Here is a 23095-nt window from a genome sequence, read left to right as displayed (position 1 = left end):
GTTGAAGGGTATTATATTGTTGAAGCTTTATCCTTCCACTTAGTCCAAAGTACAATCTCCTGAGAGACTATTTAATGTTCAGGAAACCACTTTAGTTACTCATTTACTTTATGAGAAATAGTATTCTCTCAACATTTTGTTCTACATGACATATCATGTCTAAGGTACTAAGCATTAGCATTTAGCGTTAAGATCTGAGTTCTTTTTTTTTTTTTTTTTTTGAGATGGAGTTTCACTCTTGTTGCCCAGGCTGGAGTGCAGTGGCACGATCCCAGCTCACTGCAACCTCCACCTCCTGGGTTCAAACGATTCTCCTGCCTTAACCTCCCAAGTAGCTGATTACAAACACAGACCACCATGCCCCGCTAATTTTTGTATTTTTGGTACAGATGAGGTTTCACCATGTTGGTCAGGCTGGTCTTGAACTTCCGACCTCAAGTGATCCACCCGCCTTGGCCTCCCAAAGTGCTGGGATTACAGGCATGAGCCACCACTCGTGGCCTATTTTTGTTCTTATATATTTTTTAATAAGTTTCCACTCTCACAAATTTGATATAATAGATGATAGACTATCCTTTTACCATATTTTAAAATTAAAAAAAGATGGACTCCACATCTGAATTTCTTCTTGCTCTGAAGAAAACACTATTTTAAGAAAATGATATTTGAACTAATTAACCTGGCTTTTGACTCAAAACTCAATTTAAGTGACATCTTAAGGACTAGTGAATGGCTCTTTGGTTAACATTTACTTAGAATCCAAATAATATCTCAAATCATAGGTACCATTTTGCATTTGAGAGACAGTGATCCTAAATGCCTAAATAAGAATAGACACACAGCTCTACCCCTAGAAAGCATATGGTGTTATATAAGTACATTTAATTATTAATTAAAATTTCCTAGAATACCTAAAGCCAGGAAGAAATTTAACAAGAAGATAATTTAAAAAAAAAATTCAAATGCCACTGAAAGGGGAGAAAGTCTGGCAGGTAAAAAGCAGTTTTGATAGGCAACTTGCCTGGTAAATTTCAAGTGGTTTAATATAGCTGCATTTTAGTTATTTGACCTTATTACATTGCATACTTTTTTTTAAGTTCAAGAGAAGCAATAGTCTTCACTTTTAGTACATTACTGTTGGAAACAGTGATCATTTTAATTATTTTTTGGAACTTGTGTAGTTTTCATTAGTGTTTGGATGAAATTTGTTATACTTGAAAGCTATGTATTTAATTGTTTTATACAATAGTTGGAAAGTGATATTGCCTCCTTGTGGCTACTTACACCACTGGCATTCATTAGTTTAGTTTTCCACACTGAATAGTAGTAATTAGTAGTCATTGGTGGCTTGTCACCATTGGGACCATCTTCCCACCTTGTATTTCACTATAAGCGGGAACTAATACCATGTTGGGATCAGTATTGGTGATAACACCATGCCATGATCTGCACAAATTTTTGTGAAACAGAAGCTGAAATCTGAAGCCCTTAACCTTTGAGCAAGAAGCTCTGTCAGATTGCCTTGCTATCCCACCTCTCAACTCATGTCTATCTTGATTCTGATAGTGTTCCTACCTTTTTTTTTTTTTTTTTTTGAGACAGTGCCTTATACTGTCACCCAGGCTGGAGTACAGTGGCACAGACATAGCTCACTGCAGCCTCAGCCTCCTAGGCTGAGATAATTTTTTTTTTTAGAGATGGGGTCTCACTGTGTTGCCCAAGCTGGTTTCGAACCCCTGGGCTCAAGCAGTCCTCCCACCTCGGCATCCCAAAGTGCTGGGATTACAGGTGTGAGCCACTGCACTTGGCCTAGTGTTCCTACTTGAGTATAGTAACTCTTAGTTTCTTAGAAAAAGAGATAAATGAATGGCCAGGCGCAGTGGCTCACACCTGTAATCCCAGCACTTTGGGAGGCCGAGGCGGGCAGATCACGAGGTCAGGAGATCGAGACCATCCTGGCTAACACCGTGAAACCCCATCTCTACTAAAAATACAAAAAATTAGCTGGGCGTGGTGGCGGGAGCCTGTAGTCCCAGCTACTTGGGAGGCTGAGGCCGGAGAATGGCGTGAACCCGGGAGGCTGAGCTTGCAGTGAGCCGAGATCGTGCCACTGCACTCCAGCCTGGGCGACAGAGCAAGACTCTGTATCAAAAAAAAAGAAGAGATAAATGAATTGCAAATGGAAATGTAATTGAACTAGTAGATGGAAATGTGAATGGAAATGAAATTTATGTTACAAAGAAAAAAATTAGAAAAACAAGTTTTAAAATGACTCTTCAGTGTGTTTCACTTGCAGCAATAGCTAAATAGAGCTTCTGTTGGACTGACCCTCTAGCAAACAACTGTAAATTCTAAACAAAATAACCCAATTATTCAAAGACACTAGAAGATAACCCAAAGCAGATAGATTCTAGAGAAAAGCTGACACTTAGAAGAAGGAAATTGTATTGAGTGATTTCCCATTTCACAGCTTCTAGCCTAAGGATAGGCCCTAGTCTGTACCATATAGGGTAGCTCTAACTTCAGTGAGAAACACTTAGTCTTTTGGTCTTAAAAACTAAAACACAGAATTTTTTTTTAAATGGAGTCTGGCTTTGTCGCCTAGGCTGGAGTGCAATGGTGCGATCTCGGCTCACTGCAACCTCCGCCTCCTGGGTTCAAGCAATTCTCCTGCCTCAGCCTCCTGAGTAGCTGGGATTACAGGCATCCGCCACCACACCCAGCGAATTTTTGTATTTTTAGTAGAGACAGAGTTTCACCATGTTGGCCAGGCTGGTCTTGAACTCATGACCTCAAGTGATCCACCCACCTCAGCCTCCTAAAGTGCAGAAGACAGAATTTGAGGCAACAGTAGCCACTAGAAGGTAAAAAGAGAGGCTGGGCGTGGTGGCTCACACCTGTAATCCCAGCACTTTGGGAGGCCAACGCGGGTGGATCACTTGAGTCTAGTAGTTTGAGACCATCCTGGCCAACATGCTGAAACCCTGTCTCTCCTAAAAATACAAAAAATTCGCCAGGCATGGTGGTGCGTGCCTATGGTTCCAGCTACTTGGGAGGCTGAGGCATGAGAGTCACTTGAACCTGGGAGGCGGAGGTTGCAGTAAGCTGAGATTGCATCATTGCACTCCAGCAGCCTAGGTGACAGAGCAAGACTGTCTCAAAAAAAGAAAGTAAAAAGAGAATCCTGGAAATGAGTAAGCCAAAAAGGAGTAGTCCCAAATTCTGTTCATAAATTCTGCCCAAATCTCTGACCCTTTAGCCATGTAGATTCAAGGCAGACTCCAAATAGCCCAACTAAAGATATAAAAACTGATATTTGATTACCTACGTATGGTGACATGCACCTGTAGTCCTAGCTCCTCGGGAGGCTGAGGCGGGAGGATCGCTTGAGCCCAGGAGTTGAGGTTACAGTGAGCAGTGATTGCGCCACTGCACTCCAGCCTGGATGACGGAGCAAGACAGTCTCAAAAAAAGAACAAAAACACCCTGATGTCTGAGGTGCTGTTCAAAAGATAAGAGTTTTCCATTTGAGTATAATCAAATTAGCTACCTGATAAAACCAAAAACATAACATTTCCAAGGAATGTAACGGAATCCATTCTTTCCACATACAACATTCACAATGACTACAATGCAGTTACTCAGCATACAACAAAACAGACAAGTCTGACTTATTCTCATCAAAATAACAATCAATAAAGACCCAACTTCAAGATGACTCAGATGTTGGAATTAGCAGACAGATTTTAAATACCCTCCTTCACTATTTGACCAAGAAATAAATGTCTCTTGTATTTGAGTCATTGTATTGTTTTGTGTTTATAGCATCACCACAACTAGTACAGAAAATGGTACATTGAAGTAGAGTGCTACCTTAACAGAAATGAAAACAGTGTATAGCAGGCATTATAACTATACTCAGTGACAGAAAGGAAATACGTTCATGTTGAATGAAGAGATAGAAATCTTGGCAGAGAATAGAAACTATGAAAAAGAAACAAATGGCTGGGTGCGGTGGCTCGTGCCTGTAATCCCAGCACTTTGGGAGGCCGAGGCAGGTGGATCATGAGGTCAGGAGATTGAGACCGTCCTGGCTAACACAGTGAAACCTGTCTCTACTAAAAATACAAAAAATTAGCCGGGCGTGGTGGCACACGCCTGTAGTCCCAGCTGCTTGGGAGGCTGAGGCAGGAGAATTGCTTGAACCCGGGAGGCAGAGGTTGCAGTGAGCCAAGATGGCGCCACTGCACTCCAGCCTGGGTGACAGAGTGAGACTGTCCAAAAAAAAAAAAAAGAAAAGAAAAGAAAAGAAAAAGAAACGAGTGGAAATTCCACACCTGAAAAATACAGTATCTGAAGTAACTTCACTAGATCAGGTATATATAATGTAAAAAAGCAAGGTGCAGAACTGTGTGTATGTGTGTGTAGTGTTCATTGTGTAACGAAGTTAGCATAAACATGACTATTATATGTATTTGCTTATATTTGGAAATAAACCCAAAGGATTTTTTTTTTTACCCAAAGCATTAAAGATACTGATTTACATATATTGTTGAATGTGGAATCTACCATGAAAGAGATGTAAAACTAGAATCAACAAGCATATGCTTTAGAACATGTAGTTGAGAGAGGTATCTGGGCAAAGTGCCCCTTGGGATGTCTGCTGAGTCCAATTCTCAGTATTTAAACTGCTGGACACAGATCTAGCTATTCCATAGCCTAGTTGTATCAGATGTATGGATTGTGCATCATGAAATGAACATCCTGTGTTCTGAGAAGCTCAGATAACCTCATAAGTCTTCTCTTTCTTTGTGTGTCGTATTTTCTAGGACCTTATAGTTGACCAGACGATAGAGAAAGTTTCTTTCTGTGCCCCAGACAGGAACTTTGATAGAGCCTTTTCTTACATATGTCGTGATGGCACCACTCGTCGCTGGATCTGTCACTGCTTCATGGCTGTCAAGGACACAGTGAGTCCAACAAATATGTATTTCATGATGAGTATTCTCAGTTAGCTGGGCTCCTTCTGGGTTTGCTCAGCCAAGCGGTTTCTACTACATTTTTAACAAGTACTTGGAAGTGCCTAAACTAGCCTACTTACAGCTCCTTTTATTCAAATAGCTCACACTCTTGGTGTAACCCCAGGAGTTGCAACTCACTGAACAAAATGATTGGCTGAAACCAAAGATCATTAAAGGAAGGTAAAAATGGTCTGGTGATAGTGGTTGCTAAACTTTATTTGAAACTTTTAATTATTGGAAGTATTTTCAGGGTTCTTAAATGTATTAGTTTGCTAACATATATGAGTATGGTATTAAAAATGTATTTGCAAAGAGACTACCACAAATGAAAGAAGTTGGCTGGGCCTGATGGCTCACCCCTATAATCCCAGCACTTTGGCCAGGGCGGGAGGATCACTTGAGACCACAAGTTGGAAACCAACCTGGGTTACATGGCAAGACCTCATCTTTACAAAGTTAAAGAAAAAATTAGCGAGGCATGGTGGCACATGCATGTAGTCCTAGCTACATTCTACATGCCTTGGGAGGCTGAGGCGAGCAGAACACTTGAGCGTAGGTGTTGGAGGCTACAGTGAGTCATCGTGCCATTACACTCCAGCCTGGGTGACAGAGTGAGACCTTGTCTCCAAAAACAAAACAAAACAAAAAAACAAAACTGAGTTGGAGTATACTTTCAACTATTATAAAAACAGAAATACCGGCCAGGCACGGTGGTTCACACCTGTAATCCCAGCACTTTAGGAGGCCGAGGCAGGCGGATCACGAGGTCAGGAGTTCAAGACCAGCCTGGCCAATATGGTGAAACCCCGTCTCTACTAAAAATACAAAAAAATTAGCTGGGCATGGTGGTGCATGCCTGTAGTCCCAGCTACTCGGGAGGCTGAGGCAGAAGAATCGCTTGAACCCGGGAGGTGGAGGTTGCAGTGAGCTGAGATTTGACACTGACTCCATCCTGGGTGACAGAGCAAGACTCCGTCCAAAAAAAAAAGAAAAAAGAAATACTGGCCGGGCATGGTGGCTCACACCTGTAATCCCAGCACTTTGGGAGGCCGAGGTGGGCAGATCACCTGAGGTCAAGAGTTCAAGACCAGTCTGGCCAACATGGTGAAACCCTGTCTCTACTAAAAATGCAAAAGTTAGCCAAGTGTGGTGGCGCATGCCTGTGATCCCAGCTACTTGGGAGACTGACTCAGGAGAATCGCTTGAACTCGGAGGCAGAGGTTGCAGTGAGCCAAGATTGCACCACTGCACTCCAGCCTGGACGACAATAAGACTCCATCTCAAAAATAAAACAAAAATAGGCCAGGCACGGTGGCTCATGCCTGTAATCCTAGCACTTTGGGAGGTTGAGGTGGGCAGATCACTTGAGGTCAGGAGTTCGAGACCAGCCTGGCCAACATGATGAAACCCTGTCTCTACTAAAAATACAAAAATTAGCCGGCTGTGGTGGCAGGTGCTTGTAATCTCAGTTATTCAGGAGGCTGAATCGCTCCTGAATCGCTTGAACCCAGGAGGCAGAGGTTGCAGTGAGTCAAGATTGCACCACTGCACTGCAGCCTGGGTGACAAAGCAAGACTCCATCTCAAAAAAAAAAAACAAAAAACAAAAACTAAACAGAAATACTAAGTTACGGTAGAATGAACAACGCTAGAAATTGTTGCATGATAGAAGTTTTGTTTTAAAATAGAGAATAATTTCATTCTTTATGTAAATTACCCAGAATTTTAACATGAAAGACAAGTCTCTTTTAAATGACAATGATTTTACTATAAGTTGAGCATTTCAAATCTGAAAATCTGAAATGCTCCAAAATTCTAAACTTTTTGAGCACCGACATGACACTCAACAGAAATACTCATTGGAGCATTTTGGATTTTGGCTTTTCGGATTTGGGATGTCAACTTGTTAAGTATAATGCAAATATTCCAAAATCTGAAAAAAATCTAAAATCAGAAACACTTCTGGTCCCAAGCATTTCAGAAAAGAGATACTCAAACTGTATGTACAGCAAGTGTGGAGACAGAATAGGCAGTATAGCCATTTGTGAAGGTTATAGGTCAGTAAAGCTCTTGCCAAAGTTTAATCTGGAAGATAAGTAGTGGCCATGCTCTAAAAATTGACCAAAATTGTTTAAAGATCTTTGAGACATTGGTGTAAACAAATGCTAAGAGCTCAGGCTCTTAGTCAGATATGGGTTTCAGTTCTGATTCTGGTTCTTACTAGCTGTGGGATTTGGGGCAAGTTACTTAACATTCTCTGTCTTGGTATACACTTCTATAAATGGAGAAAGTGGTTGTGAATACTAAATTGGATAATGATTATAAGCACACTTAGCATAGGGTCTGGCCCACATTACTCCAAAAATTTTAGCGAATATTGTGTAAGCTGTTCTTCATTGGTTTGACACAGGTGCTTTGAAATGAGTTGAAGTAACAAAAGTATGCTTTTGTCCTCTGTTTCTCAGACCCTAAGTAAACCACAAACTTGGTATATTTTGCTATCACTACACTTTAAAAATCTGGAGTTCAAGAGTTTCCAGATACTAATTTAAAAACCATTTTGTTGTCAAATCGTGGCCCGGCAGGCTGTTTGAATCTCCTAGGCCAATAGTTCTACTGTATCAAAATCACCTGGAGGACTTGTTTTAAAACATCGATTGCTGGGCCCCATCTCCAGCATTTTTCATTCAGTGAGTTTGGGGTTGGTACTTAAGAATTTGCACTTAAAAGTTCCCAGATGATGCCGTTGGTTGGGGATGAGGTCACTCTTCAACAACTTCTGCCCTAGGCCTAGGAGAAAGAATAAGCAAGCTTCCTTGACCTGTAGCTCTGTCCTTATAATAGAGCTGCGTTCAAATGCAAACACATTCTAAGAATCTTTCAGTACTCCTGTTTCATGCTTTAACATCTGGCCTAATATCGTCCTACTGGGAAGTTAGATGGAAACTCATGTGGACACATACCACCACCACACTCGACTAATTTTTTCTTTTTTCTTTTTTTTTAATTATTATTTTTTTTGAGACGGAGTTTTGCTCTTGTTGCCCAGGCTGGAGTGCAATGGCACGATCGTGGCTCACTGCAACCTCCACCTCCTGGGTTCAAGTGATTCTCCTGCCTCAGCCTCCCGAGTAGCTGGGATTACAGGCATGCACCATCATGCCTGGCTGATTTTGTATTTTTAGTAATTTTTAGTAATTCTATCAGTCTTTAAATAAGTAGTCAAAAGTTTTTTTAAAAAGTTTAAAAATTTTTAAAAAGTAAAAAGTAGTCAAAGGTAGTAAAATCTTAGGGACATAAAGCATTTTAAACCTTACCTGTCCTTATGATAACTAATACTGTCATGCAAAATCCAGTGAAACGACTTGTTCAGAGCCGTGTGTAGGAGCAGCTGCCTACGTGGTGTGATTTTGAGAACACCACAAAAGACTTCCTGTTCCCAAATATCTCTTCTCACTGTGAATGATGCCAACAATTATTGTACCATCTCTAGCTTTTTTATTCCACAATTAGCAAAATGGTCTAAAATACAGATAACCCTGCTAAAAATCATCCATTGAATTTATTAAATTGACTCTGGGTAATCCAGTGTATCTCTATAAAGCAGTGTTTTGTTTATATATGTCCTCCACTCCTCCCATACACAAATCAGTTTTATCTGCTTAATTCTTTTATAAGTAGACAGTGTGGATGAAAACATGCTTTCACTTTTGCCTGTGTTTGGTTGGGAGGTAGAGTTGGGAATTAGAGCTAGAGGAAGATAGGAAGGGTATGGGGGAAAACCTAAAAGCACTGAGGGCCATAAATGAGGAGGGTTGCTTAGAGGGGGGATTCAGAAAGGGGAGTCAGCAAAGCTTTTGTCTCATTGTTAGTTTTGTTTGTTTATTTGTTTTTTGAGACAGGGTCTCATTATGTCACCCAGGCTGGAGTGCAGTGGCACAATTACAGCTTACTGTAGGCTTAAGTGATCCTCCCACCTCCCAAGTAGGACCACAGACACATACCACCACCACACTCGACTAATTTTTTCTTTTTTTTTAATTATTTTTTTTTTGAGACGGAGTTTTGCTCTTGTTGCCCAGGCTGGAGTGCAATGGCACGATCGTGGCTCACTGCAACCTCCACCTCCTGGGTTCAAGTGATTCTCCTGCCTCAGCCTCCCGAGTAGCTGGGATTACAGGCATGCGCCATCATGCCTGGCTAATTTTGTATTTTTAGTAGAGACAGGGTTTCTCCATGTTGGTCAGGCTGGTCTCGAACTCCTGACCTCAGGTGATCTGCCCACCTCAGCCTCCCAAAGTGCTGGGATTATAGGCATGAGCCACTGCGCCCGGCCTTTATTTTTATTTTTTTTTATTTTTTGAGACGGAGTTTTGCTCTTGTTGCCCAGGCTGGAGTGCAATGGCGCCATCTCAGCTCACAGCAACCTCTACTTCCCGACTTCAAGCAATTCTCCTGTCTCAGCCTCTCAAGTAGCTGGGATTACAGGCACCCGCCACCACATCCGGCTAATTTTTGTATTTTTAGTAGAGACGGGGTTTCACCATGTTGGGCAGGCTGGTCTCGAGCTCCTGACCTCATGATCCACCCATCTCAGCCTCCCAAAGTGCTGGGATTACAGGTGTGAGCCATTGCACCTGGCCTAATTTTTTTGATTATTTTGGTAGAGACAGAGTCTCACTGTGTTATCCAGGCTGGTCTCAAACTCCTGGGCTCAAGCGATCTGCCCATCTCAGCCTCCCAAAGTGCTGGGATTACAGATGTGAGCCACCATGCCCAGCCTCATTCCTTTTTAATCACTGGAATTATATTTGTTTATCAGAAGTTTTAAGTTTGCACCTTTTTTTCCTAGACATATTAACAGTGCATTAAGCTCCTGAAATTTGCCTTGCCTTTCCAGTAGTTTCTTAGCAGTGGCTGGTAAATATTCCCACTGCTTCCCCAAAGGGCAACTAGAAGCTTGCATGTCAAGGCTTGAAACCTTGCATAGAGTCTTCTAAGCTGTTGGCCAGGGCTGACATGACAGAGCCTAAGTGATAAAGAGTTCTCCATGGCTGCTTGCAAAAGCACAGGTTGCTGGTTATCACTTTACCCCAAGGCTTGTAACAGTGAATTGAACCATCATAAGCACTACCTTAGAAAATTTATTCATTTAAATTAATATGGCATACTAATCTATTAAAACAATTTTAAGCTGGAATTTGCAACATCTTGCTTTCATAAAAACAGACATTTGGGCCGAGTGTCGTGGCTCATGCCTGTAATCCCAGCACTTTGGGAGGCTGAATTGGGTAGACCACTTGAGGCCAGGAGTTGGAGACCAGCCTGCCCAACATAGCAAAACCCCATCTCTACTAAAAATACAAAAATTAGCCAGGTGTGGTGGTGCGTGATTGTAGTCCCAGCTACTCAGGAGGCTGAGGCACGAGAAGTATTTGAGCCCGGAGGCAGAGGTTGCAGTGAGCAGAGACTGCGCCACTGCACTCCAGCCTGGGTAACAGTAAGACTCTGTCTCAAAAACAAAACAAAAAAAAAGGACTTATTTGTATGTAATTGTTAGTAATGTAATTCTGAAAAGCTTTTAAAATCTGCTCTTACAGGGTGAAAGGTTGAGCCATGCAGTAGGCTGTGCTTTTGCAGCCTGTTTAGAGCGCAAGCAGAAGCGGGAGAAGGAATGTGGAGTGACTGCTACTTTTGATGCTAGTCGGACCACTTTTACAAGAGAAGGATCATTCCGTGTCACAACAGCCACTGAACAGGCAGAAAGAGAGGAGATCATGAAACAAATGCAAGATGCCAAGAAAGGTACAATCTGTTCTACAGTGTGTATTTATGGAATGCAGTTTTTCCCAACAAGGTATTATTTTGAAGCTACCAGGGGTAAATTTTCTCATAGTCAAAGAGAACCCTTAGCAATATAAAACCTTATAACAGAGTTGAAAATCTTAAAAACCGCTTCCTTTACAGTGGCTAGTTTAATGGCTTCAAAAATATTTACTCCATTATAGTAAGCTATCTGAGGAATCAGAGTGCAGTTGAAGAAGCTGCAGAGACATCTCTTACCCACTTCCTCCCATCCTGAAATACCTTTTTAATTCTGATGCATCTGATCTCTATGAGAAGCAAATGAATCAAGTACCTGCATCTTAAAGGAAGCAGCAGAGGTCCCAGGGCTTAAGGCTGCAAAGCATCCACGGACTATGATGCTAGCAGAGAGATTTAACAGTAATACTGTTTATATGATATTATTGCTGTTTTTTAGTGCTTTCTAGTCACAAAAGTCTATAGATTTTGAGAGGTAAGCCTATAACTCTTTTTTCTATAGCCCTGTTAATTTAATTTAGTGTGTGATTTTATAGAGTGTGAGTTTTATTTAGGTACACATGGCATCACAGCAGAAATGCCTGTACAAACATTCAAGTTAGTCGGCAGTCTATAAATGTGAGTTGGGTATATTTTAGAACTAAATGATAGGGCTTGAAAATACTTTTGAATTCTTGTATATAAGTAGGGTTAAAACCAACAAGACAAGCACAAACAATTCAAGTTAACTAATAGACATTAATATAATTTTGAGGCCAGGTATAGTGGCTCACAGCTGTAATCTCAATACTTTAGGAGGCTGAGGAGGAAACATCACTTGAGGCCAGGAGTTTGTGACCAGACTGTGCAACATAGACTCTATCCCTGAAAAAAAAAAAAAAAAAAAATTTTGCCATATTTGATGGTGCACATCCGTAATCCTAGCTGCTTGGGAGGCTGAGACCAGAGGATTGCTGGAGCCCAGGAGTACAAGGTTACAGTGAGCTGTGATCATGCCACTGCACTCCTCCAGCCTGGGTAACAGCAAAACCCTGTCTCTTAAAAACAAACATATATATATATATATATATGATAATTTTTTTTACTATAACCTTTAGTTCTAAACTAGTCATTTTTTTTGTTGTTGTTTTGGTTTGATTTTGGTTTTTTTTTTTTTTGAGACAGAGTGTAGTTCTGTTGCCCAGGCTGGAATGTAGTGGCGCAGTCTCCGCTGACTGCCGCCTTCACCTCCTGGGCTCAAGCGATTCTCCTGCCTCAGCCTCCTGAGTAGCTGGGATTACAGGTGAATGCAACCACACCCAGCTAATGTTTGTATTTTTAGTAGAGATGGACTTTCACCATGTTGGCCAGGCTGGTCTCGAACTCCTGACCTCAGGTGATCTGCCTGCCTTGGCCTCCCAAAGTGCTGGGATTACAGGTGTGAGCCACCGCACCTGACCTTAAACCAGCCCTTTTGGTTAGCATCATTGACTAATACTGACCCAAACAGCTCTAATTCTTAAGCCCCCTCCAAAAAAAAGCATACATATTTTTATTTGAAATGAAATTATTGATAGTGATTTTTTTTCATTTCTTGTAAATATTTGCACCAGGAAGCCAAAGGGGGGAAAATCATGCTATCTGTACTAGAAAATTTAACCTGTATTACTGTTATCTAATATGCTTTAGTGATCTTCAGACTATTCACTAATTAAGCATGTTCTTTAATACCACCAAATAATATTCATTGTTATGCGCAACAACTGCAAAGAGATTGAGTCCCAAGATCTACAAAGGATTGTGAGAGTTGGTGGTTGAGATTTGTCACAATCAGAATGGGACTCAACTGGTACCCACAGTCTTACATTTACTCAAATTTAATCCAGTTCAAAATTTTACTACTGCATGCTTTTATTCAAATGAACCACAAATGCATGATTTAAAGACTGCTTTAGGTCGGGCGTGGTGGCTCATGCCTGTAATCCCAGCACCTTGAGAGGCGGAGGCAGGTGGATCACCCAAGGTCAGGAGTTCATGACCAGCCTGGCCAACAATGGTAAAACGTCGTGTGTATTAAAAATACCAAATGAGTTGGGCGTGGTGGTGTGCACCTGTAATCCCAGCTACTTGGGAGTCTGAGGCAGGAGAATCACTTGAACCTGGGAGGTGGAGGTTGCAGTGAGCCGAGATCGTGCCATTGCACTCCAGCCTGGACAAAAAGAGCGAAACTCCATCTCAAACAATAAATAAATAAATAAATAAAGACTGTTATATATGACATTCTTTGACACCTAATCAAAGATATATGGTTAAGCTTATGCTTATTTAGACCTTTCTAATGCTACAGTTCCCAAAGTTCTCCTCCCCTAACACACAAGCATTGAAAATCATGAATCATTCTTTAAAAGACCACATATTAGGAATTCATAGGAATTGAGTTTTTAAGATCTTTTTCACAGTCTTAATTTATAAATCACTGAATGAGAATAAAAGATCTAACATTTCTGTCTTAGTAGATATGCTTTGTGACATATAGTACGTGACTAAGCCTTTTATCTGTCTGAAAAATGGATCCGAACCCTGCTTCTAACTTATGTTTTAAGAGACATTGGGAAGGAAATGGGTAAAAGGACCTAGAGGGCTTTCAAATTTGTCAGCTCTGTAAACGCAAATTATTTGAAGACATTGCTAAGGTCTTCATTCTCTTTATTTTCTTGAGCTGAAACAGATAAGATAGTCGTTGGTTCATCAGTTGCCCCTGGCAACACTGCCCCATCCCCATCCTCTCCCACCTCTCCTACTTCTGATGCCACGACCTCTCTGGAGATGAACAATCCTCATGCCATCCCACGCCGGCATGCTCCAATTGAACAGCTTGCTCGCCAAGGCTCTTTCCGAGGTTTTCCTGCTCTTAGCCAGAAGATGTCACCCTTTAAACGCCAACTATCCCTACGCATCAATGAGTTGCCTTCCACTATGCAGAGGAAGACTGATTTCCCCATTAAAAATGCAGGTAATGTAGCATCTACCTGACTCACTGGGTACTCGAGCACTGAAGCATTCTCATCACTTCCCATGAAGACACTAATCCCATTAAACTAGGCATTCCTCTTTCCCTGAGGTTCGTCGATAGTTGTATCTTTCGTCATTTCCCATAGTGGGAAAACTAAGGTCCATGGAGGGGGATGTGAATCCATAATTTCTCTTCAACAAACAGGCAGCAGAGCCATTGTGGAATTTCTAGCCTAAGCCATAAGATTTGTGGTTTGTCCCGATGTAAGTTCATTCACTGCCTTTCAGCCAACCTGCTTCCAAACATCAAGGGTCTCAAGTTTCTATTCTTATTCTGCCATTTGGGACCCAGCAGGGAATTAATTAAAGAGGCCTTAGAAACACATAGCATTACCAGCAGAAGAAATGGATATGTGCTCATTGTCCTTCTGGCTGGTTGGCTCCATAAGGAGGAAACTCTAGACAGGTCTTTCGTGTACATCTAAGATCTGTTGTTCATCACAGACAGTGGACTTGTTCACAAGTATTCATTACCTTTCAGAACCGTCTCACAGGCCTTTGTGCGGCCTCTGTACAGCTATGCCAGCCTCTATAGGTCTATCCTCGTCATAAAATCTGTAGCTAAAGTATTAGATCTGGTCAGTGCTTTTGTTGGGCTCTATTTTACTTCCCTCTGAGACATGTCAAGCCATTGCTATAACAAAATATGAGGAAACTGTCTCAATAGGCCATTCCTACTGATGGTATAAAAGTACAGAGAGTTAAGTTCATCTGACAGATGAAACTAGGCCTAAAGAATAGTTGGACTAGATGATTACAGAGGGTCTTTTCAGTTCTCAGCTGAGGTACCTCATTTCAGTTCAGTCTCCTTCTAGGGCAGACAGGGAATAAAAACTATTATTCTCTTTACAGATGAGCAAACAGAGCTTTAGCACACATAATTAGCTTCCTCAGTGATACAGAAGTATCCTAGAGTCAGTATTAAGAATAAAGGCCCTAGCGTCCTACACCTCTGCTCATTTTTTCATGTTATCATAGATCATATGCTTAGTACTGGAGACTTTGGAGAAAAATGAGATTGATGACATTGTCATAGTTTGTTACAGAGAAAAGCACTAAGCATCCACTAGTGCCCAGACTTGAACCCATTTTCCTGACAGAATTACTAAAGGCTCCAGAACCTAATTCAGATCACAGTCTTGAGAACACGTTGGAAGGCATACAGGTTGCAGATGTCTTCTACAAAGATCTGGCTAGCTGAACATCTTGGCACAAAAAGGACAGATTCCCAACAGTGTTATAAGAAGAAGAAATGAAGAAATTTGGGGATTTGTAAGGGAGGAAGATGTGCCTTAGTACATTAATTGTTGACATTTTTATACTTTCCCATCTGAAAAGCCAATGAAATTGTGGCCAGTAAATTTTTTGAAACTGATTTTGTAGCCCCGCCATACAGTTAATTGAGCCTTTTCTTACATAAACAGGAGATACAGTATAAAATGCCAGCTTGCATCATACTGTCAAATTTCAGGATTATTCCATTTTTCTGTCTGGAGCCATTTTCTGTTTGCCTTGCAGTGCCAGAGGTAGAAGGGGAGGCAGAGAGCATCAGCTCCCTGTGCTCACAGATCACCAGTGCCTTCAGCACACCTGAGGACCCCTTCTCATCTGCTCCGATGACCAAACCAGTGACAGTGGTGGCACCACAATCTCCTACCTTCCAAGGTTGGTGCCCTCTGACCTGCTCAGCTGTTCTCTTTACAACCAGTACTTTTAGTACACTGCTCACTAACTGTAAGTTGGCATCCTGAGCTTCCCAAGGCCTGGTCAGACCCATTAATTTCTCTATTTGATGTCTTAGATTCATTGATTTCTCCATTCGACGATGTCTTTGTGCCCTTCCTGTTTTCTAAGATGTCTGTGTTTGTCATTCTGCATGTGCCCATCTTTCACCCCATTCTATAAGGAATTTCTGTAGTCCCAACCTACTGCCTTATTTCCCACTTGACTGTTAAGGATCAGCATACCCATCCAGTTTCCCAAAAGCAGTAGTCATCAGAATTGGTTCAAAGGTTATGCTTTCTTTAGTGTAGTGGTTCTCAACCGGGGCAAAGTTTGTCTTTCACTGTCTGGAGACATTTTGGGGCTTTACAAGTTGGGGGTTGGGGGTGTTACTGGCATGTGGTTAGATGCCAAGAATGCCACTAAACATCCTTCAGTGTAGACGACAGCACCCACAACAAGGATTATCCAGCCCAAAATGTCAGTGGTGCCAATGTTGAGAAGCCCTGGACTCACCTAGTCTCTGCCCTGTCAAAGAGGCTAATAAAGAAAAAGGCACTCCTTTGAGCTCTTTAGTTCATCTTCTATAACAAGTGTCTTAAAATTTGCCTTTGTGGCATTGAAAAGTTAAAAGTTGTTTTCAGAGATACTGACTAAATAGTGGATACTGACTCGGAGGTCAGCAAAGAATTTATGTAACTTAAGTTACAGACTTGTAGAATTTGAGTTGCTATAATTGCTGTTTCTCCGTTTCTTTTGAAAGAGAGCTCAGCGGAAGTTTTACTCCAGAGATAGTGCCCTGCTTCTACTGGAAGAACTACACACTTTTTCTCCAAGGGTCCTTTTCTTTTTCTTTTTCTTTTTAATAAACCTTCATAGTCATGTGTACCAAATGACTTTTCATGTCATCTAACAAACATTTATAATACCGGTAATAATAGGCACAATTTATTGAGCACTTACACATTGCTTGCCACATTGTGGTAGGTATTCATGCATTATTTCATTTAATCCCCACAACAACCCTGTGAGGTAGGTGTTACAGATGGAAAAAAAAAAAAGAGGCTCAGAGAGGATAAGTAAATTGCCCAAATCTTACAGACAGGATTTAAACTCAGGTCCTCCTGAATATAGTACCCGTTACATTCTGCTGATTCTGCCAGCCTACAAGGCACTAAGTGTGCAAAATTGAATATTTCAGTTTCCTTTCCCTGCCATTAGAGGGCTCCCAGTTTCTAGGTGAAAAAAAATTTTTTTTTGCCACCAAAAAAGCAAAGGCAGTCTTTTAGACAAACTCTAGGTAAACAGTACCAACACCGGCTGGGTGCGGTGGCTCACATCTGTAATCCCAACAGGGAGGCTGAGGCAGGCAGATCACCAGAGGTCAGGAGTTCGAGACCAGCCTAGCCAACATGGTGAAACCTCGTCTCTACTAAAAATACAAAAGTTAGCCGGGCATGGTGGCAGGCACCTGTAATCTCAGCTACTCGGGAGGCTGAGGCAGGAGAATTGCTTGAACCTGGGAGCCGGAGGTTGCAGTGAGCCGAGATCACACCATTGCACTCCAGCCTGGGTGACAAGAGCGAGACCCCATCTCAAAAAAAAAAAAAAAAAAAAAAAAAAAAATAGTACCAACACCATAGGCATGGCTGTCCAGTCCTAAAAAGGATATAATTATATTGTAGGTCAGGGGAAGGTGCTTGTCTACACCAAACTGAATGTTATTGAGAGCTGGGCTAAGGAGAAGAAACTAATATAGGTATCTGGAGTAAAAGGAACAAGGGTTAGCAGATTTTAATAAGGGGAGATGAGGAAAGAATAGTAGGTATTTTGTGATATTGTAAACATCATAGAGGGGGAAAAAATCTTTGTTAAAAAAAAATGTTCTGTGAGTTACCAGGAGAGTTAAAAAAAAAAAAAAAACCTTCAAAAAAAGTTGAAATTAATTGTGTAGCAAATTACAAATTTATCAAGCAAATGAAAACATACCAACTTTGATTTCTCATTTGTAATAGGGGGATAATACCAGACTCGTAGGGTTTTTGAGAGAATTAAATGAAATGATGCATGTAAAATATTAGCTTAATGACTAGCACATAATAACGAATCATATATACATTTTAACTTTTGAGGAGGAAACAGAGTAATTTTTTTTTTTTTTGAGATGGAGTCTTACTCTGTTGCCCAGGCTGGAGTGCAGTGGTGTGATCTAGGCTCATTGCAACCTCCGCCTCCCGGGTTCAAGTGATTCTCCTGCCTCAGCCTTCCTAGTAGCTAGGCTTACAAGTGCACACTGCCACACCCAGCTAATTTTTGTATTTTTAGTAGAGACGGGGTTTCGCCACGTTGGCCAGGCTGGTCTCGAACTCCTGACCTCAGGTGATCCACCCACCTCGGCCTCCCAAAGTGCTGGGATTACAGGCGTGAGCCACCGCGCCTGGCCTATTTTTAACCAGTATTATTGTTAACATAATTTGACCTTTTGGAAAAGTGAAGAAGAGGGAAATGCTATACCTACTTCATTATGCCAAAGGCTAAGCTATATCTAGAATAGTTAGATATTTTTTGCTGCTTCTAAGACGCAGCAGCTCTGTTCACCTTAATTTGAAATTGTTTTCGTAGGTTTCATTTCCCCACTCCCCATGGACATATTTTCCTAGAACAGTTATTTGACTTTATCTATACAACCATTTAAAAATTACAACCTCTGATTCCTTCTTTGCCTAATGGTATGTACATCCAATGCAAGATATCATGGTTTTCCCAGCTCCAAGGGGTCACTTGTACACCCTGCATGAATTAACTCCATTGATGTTGTCTGCTCCCATTGTAGCTAATGGCACTGACTCAGCCTTCCATGTGCTTGCTAAGCCAGCCCATACTGCTCTAGCACCGGTAGCAATGCCTGTGCGTGAAACCAACCCTTGGGCCCATGCCCCTGATGCTGCTAACAAGGAAATTGCAGCCACATGTTCGGGTAAGGTGGCCACAGATGGTGTTGAGGATTCTGGGATCAGATAAGTGACCCTGGTTCTAAAACTCAGCCAGTTAGCTGAGTGGGAACTAGGGAGGAATCCTTTCAGGAAAACTATGTTCCCTCCTGGAAATAAGTTGCTTACATAAGAAAGGATGGTGAAGGAGAACAAAAGAGATCAGACTGATAGTCATTAGGACTGTGGAACAGGACTGTGGAACAGAGCCCCACCCATAGAGCTTTTATAAAATACAGATTCCGGCTGGGCGTGTTGGCACATGCCTGTAATCCCAGCACTTTGGGAGGCTGAGGCGGGTGGATCACGAGGTCAGGAGATGGAGACCATCCTGGCCAACATGGTGAAACCATCTCTACTAAAAATACAAAAATTAGCCAGGCGCGGTGGCATGCGCATATAGTCCCAGCTACTCAGGAGGCCGAAGCAGGAGAATCGCTTGAACCTGGGAGACAGAGGTTGCCGTGAGCCAAGATTGCGCCACTGCACTCCAGCCTGGGCAACAGAGCAATACTCTGTCTCAAAAAAAAAAAAAAAAAAAAAAGATTCCAGGGCCCCACCTCAGAGAATCCCTCACCGGATTTGGTGATGTGCAGACATGCCTGTAGAAAGAGGGGGCCCTGCCTCCTACAATAGGAGGCCTACAAAAAGTGCTACAAAAAGCACTTCATTTTTGCTTTTTTGTACTTTCTAGTTTTGTATAAAAAACATCTATTAATTATAAAACCAAAAAGTTTTTTTTTTTTTTTTTTTGGAGGCAGAGTATTGTTCTGTCACCCAGGCTGGAATGCAGTGGCATGATCTTGGCTCACTGCAACCTCCATCTCTCAGGTTCAAGCAACTCTCCTGCCTCAGCCTCCCGAGTAGCTGGGACTACAGGTGCATGCCACCATGCCCAATCAATTTTTGTATTTTTAGTAGAAATGGGGTTTCACCATGTTGACCAGGCTGTTTTCGAACTCCTGACCTCGTGATCCACCCGCCTTGGCCTCCAAAACTGCCGGGATTACAGGTGTGAGCCACCACACCCGGCCTCAAAAGGTTTTAACATAGTAATAAAGGCAGTTCACCAAAAAGACAACATATTTCTGTAAGCCAGGCAGAGGCCAGCAAGATATGGCCAGGTCACTGGTTATTTTCTTTTTGCTCTGTTAGAGCAGAAGATGAATTGCCTTGGGCCCTTTAGAGGATGTGCAAGCTAGGTGTTTTTTTTTTTTTTTTTTTTTCCCGAGACGGAGTCTCGCTGTGTCACCAGGCTGGAGTATCTTGGCTCACTGCACCCTCTGCCTCTCAGGTTCAAGCAACTCTCTTGCCTCAGCCTCCCGAGTAGTTGGGACTACAGATGCATACCACCACGCCCAGCTAATTTTTGTATTTTTAGTAGAGACGGGGTTTCACCATGTTGGCCAGGATAGTCTCGATCTCTTGACCTCGGGTGATCTGCCCACCTCGGCCTCCCAAAGTGCTGGGATTACAGGCATAAGCCACTGCACGTGGCCTTTTTTTTTTTTTTTTAAGACAGAGTTCTCACTGTGTTGCCCAGGCCAGAGTGCGGTGGCACAGTCATAGCTCACTGCAGCCTCCAGCTCTTGGGCTCAAGTAGTCCTCCTGCCTCAGCCTCACAAGTAGCTGGGATTACAGGTGTGAGCTACCACAACCAGCTAGTTTCTGTATTGTGGATGAGCCATAGCAACAGCGAGGGGTTTCTGACATCAGTCAGCTGCCTTGGTTTAATGCATTTGAGCCATATCTAGACAGTGCTTCAGTGTGGCTGACACAGCAGCATGGTCTTGACAAGTTTTCTTCATCCTACCACAAAATCCCAGTTGGTACTAGAGACTTTCCTCCTACCTATCAAAACCACAAAATGTCCCATTACGGGGGGACATGTTGTACATGTTAGGATCATTCAAATAACCAAAATTATAAGGTGAGGAAAGATGCCCCTAACTGATTCTTTTGTCTCTCATCTTGTTGGTTCCAGGGACCGAGTGGGGTCAATCTTCTGGTGCTGCCTCTCCAGGTCTCTTCCAGGCCGGTCATAGACGTACGCCCTCTGAGGCCGACCGATGGTTAGAAGAGGTGTCTAAGAGCGTCCGGGCTCAGCAGCCCCAGGCCTCAGCTGCTCCTCTGCAGCCAGTTCTCCAGCCTCCTCCACCCACTGCCATCTCCCAGCCAGCACCACCTTTCCAAGGGAATGCATTCCTCACCTCTCAGGCTGTGCCAGTGGGTGTGGTCCCAGCCCTGCAACCAGCCTTTGTCCCTGCCCAGTCCTATCCTGTGGCCAATGGAATGCCCTATCCAGCCCCTAATGTGCCTGTGGTGGGCATCACTCCCTCCCAGATGGTGGCCAATGTATTTGGCACTGCAGGCCACCCTCAGGCTGCCCATCCCCATCAGTCACCCAGCCTGGTCAGGCAGCAGACATTCCCTCACTACGAGGCAAGCAGTGCTACCACCAGTCCCTTCTTTAAGCCTCCTGCTCAGCACCTCAACGGTTCTGCAGCTTTCAATGGTGTAGATGATGGTAGGTTGGCCTCAGCAGACAGGCATACAGAGGTTCCTACAGGCACCTGCCCAGTGGATCCTTTTGAAGCCCAGTGGGCTGCATTAGAAAATAAGTCCAAGCAGCGTACTAATCCCTCCCCTACCAACCCTTTCTCCAGTGACTTACAGAAGACGTTTGAAATTGAACTTTAAGCAATCCTTATGGCTATGTATCTTGTCCATACCAGACAGGGAGCAGGGGGTAGCGGTCAAAGGAGCAAAACAGACTTTGTCTCCTGATTAGTACTCTTTTCACTAATCCCAAAGGTCCCAAGGAACAAGTCCAGGCCCAGAGTACTGTGAGGGGTGATTTTGAAAGACGTGGGAAAAAGCATTCCTAGAGAAAAGCTGCCTTGCAATTAGGCTAAAGAAGTCAAGGAAATGTTGCTTTCTGTACTCCCTCTTCCCTCACCCCCTTACAAATCTCTGGCAACAGAGAGGCAAAGTATCTGAACAAGAATCTATATTCAAAGCACATTTACTGAAATATAAAACACAACAGGAAGCAAAGCAATCTCCCTTTGTTTTTCAGGCCATTCACCTGCCTCCTGTCAGTAGTGGCCTGTATTAGAGATCAAGAAGAATGGTTTGTGCTCAGGCTAGGGAACAGAGAGGCACGCTGTGCTGCCAGAATTCCCAGGAGGGCATATCAGCAACTGCCCAGCAGAGCTATATTTTGGGGGAGAAGTTGAGCTTCCATTTTGAGTAACAGAATAAATATTATATATATCAAAAGCCAAAATCTTTATTTTTATGCATTTAGAATATTTTAAATAGTTCTCAGATATTAAGAAGTTGTATGAGTTGTAAGTAATCTTGCCAAAGGTAAAGGGGCTAGTTGTAAGAAATTGTACATAAGATTGATTTATCATTGATGCCTACTGAAATAAAAAGAGGAAAGGCTGGAAGCTGCAGACAGGATCCCTAGCTTGTTTTCTGTCATTCATTGTAAGTAGCACATTGCAACAACAATCATACTTATGACCAATACAGTCACTAGGTTGTAGTTTTTTTTAAATAAAGGAAAAGCAGTATTGTCCTGGTTTTAAACCTATGATGGAATTCTAATGTCATTATTTTAATGGAATCAATCGAAATATGCTCTATAGAGAATATATCTTTTATATATTGCTGCAATTTCCTTATGTTAATCCTTTAACACTAAGGTAACATGACATAATCATACCATAGAAGGGAACACAGGTTACCATATTGGTTTGTAATATGGGTCTTGGTGGGTTTTGTTTTATCCTTTAAATTTTGTTCCCATGAGTTTTGTGGGGATGGGGATTCTGGTTTTATTAGCTTTGTGTGTGTCCTCTTCCCCCAAACCCCCTTTCGGTGAGAACATCCCCTTGACAGTTGCAGCCTCTTGACCTCGGATAACAATAAGAGAGCTCATCTCATTTTTACTTTTGAACGTTGGCCTTACAATCAAATGTAAGTTATATATATTTGTACTGATGAAAATTTATAATCTGCTTTAACAAAAATAAATGTTCATGGTAGAAGCTTTTGCCCATGAAGGGCTGTTCTTTCCCCTCTCCTTTATTAGTAAATGAATTTACTTTTTGTTCTTTTGGTCTTACTCTCCATTCTACTGCTGCTGCAAATCCCTAGTTTAGTGACTAGAAAAATACCCTTAAGATTCATATTTTCATTCATACTTTAATCCTGAGTGTATCTCTAAAGTCAGATTCTTGCTGCTCAAAGTGTGGTCTGTAACAGCAGCATGGACTTCACCTAGGAGCTGGTTAGAAATGCAGAATCTCAGCGGGGTGGGGCAGTGCTTCTCAACCTGGGCTATGCAATAGAATCACCTGAGGATATTTTTTTAAAATCCTAACGCCTGGCCTATATTCCAGACCAATTAAATCAAAATTTTAGTGGGGCAGGGGGAGCCCCCAGGTTGTGTTTTGTTTTTTTTTAAGCTCGCAATATG

At 42.2% G+C, this 23095-nt stretch overlaps 1 protein-coding gene across 40 annotated transcripts in view; it reads left to right on the top strand.

Annotated features, from left to right (window-relative positions):
• Positions 1–22664, top strand: part of NUMB (NUMB endocytic adaptor protein) — a 195912-nt gene extending 173248 nt beyond the window's left edge. For 14 of the 40 annotated variants that reach the window (XM_016926362.4, XM_016926361.4, XM_016926356.4 and 11 more), the window contains 6 exons: positions 4830–4970; positions 10621–10825; positions 13542–13835; positions 15413–15559; positions 18450–18593; positions 20591–22664. In XM_016926362.4, coding sequence (XP_016781851.1) covers positions 4830–4970; positions 10621–10825; positions 13542–13835; positions 15413–15559; positions 18450–18593; positions 20591–21306 — 1647 coding nt within the window. In that variant the 3' untranslated portion in view covers positions 21307–22664. The remainder of the gene's footprint in view (positions 1–4829; positions 4971–10620; positions 10826–13541; positions 13836–15412; positions 15560–18449; positions 18594–20590) is intronic. The other 26 variants (XM_016926371.4, XM_016926367.4, XM_024348782.3 and 23 more) reach the window with 3 other exon arrangements.
• The last annotated feature ends 431 nt before the right edge of the window (positions 22665–23095 follow it).

The sequence above is a fragment of the Pan troglodytes genome, chromosome 15 (assembly GCF_028858775.2).
Source record: "Pan troglodytes isolate AG18354 chromosome 15, NHGRI_mPanTro3-v2.0_pri, whole genome shotgun sequence".
Taxonomy (NCBI): domain Eukaryota; kingdom Metazoa; phylum Chordata; class Mammalia; order Primates; family Hominidae; genus Pan; species Pan troglodytes.
The sequence above is the reverse complement of the archived record's forward strand: the minus strand, read 5'-3'. Positions and strand labels throughout refer to the sequence as shown.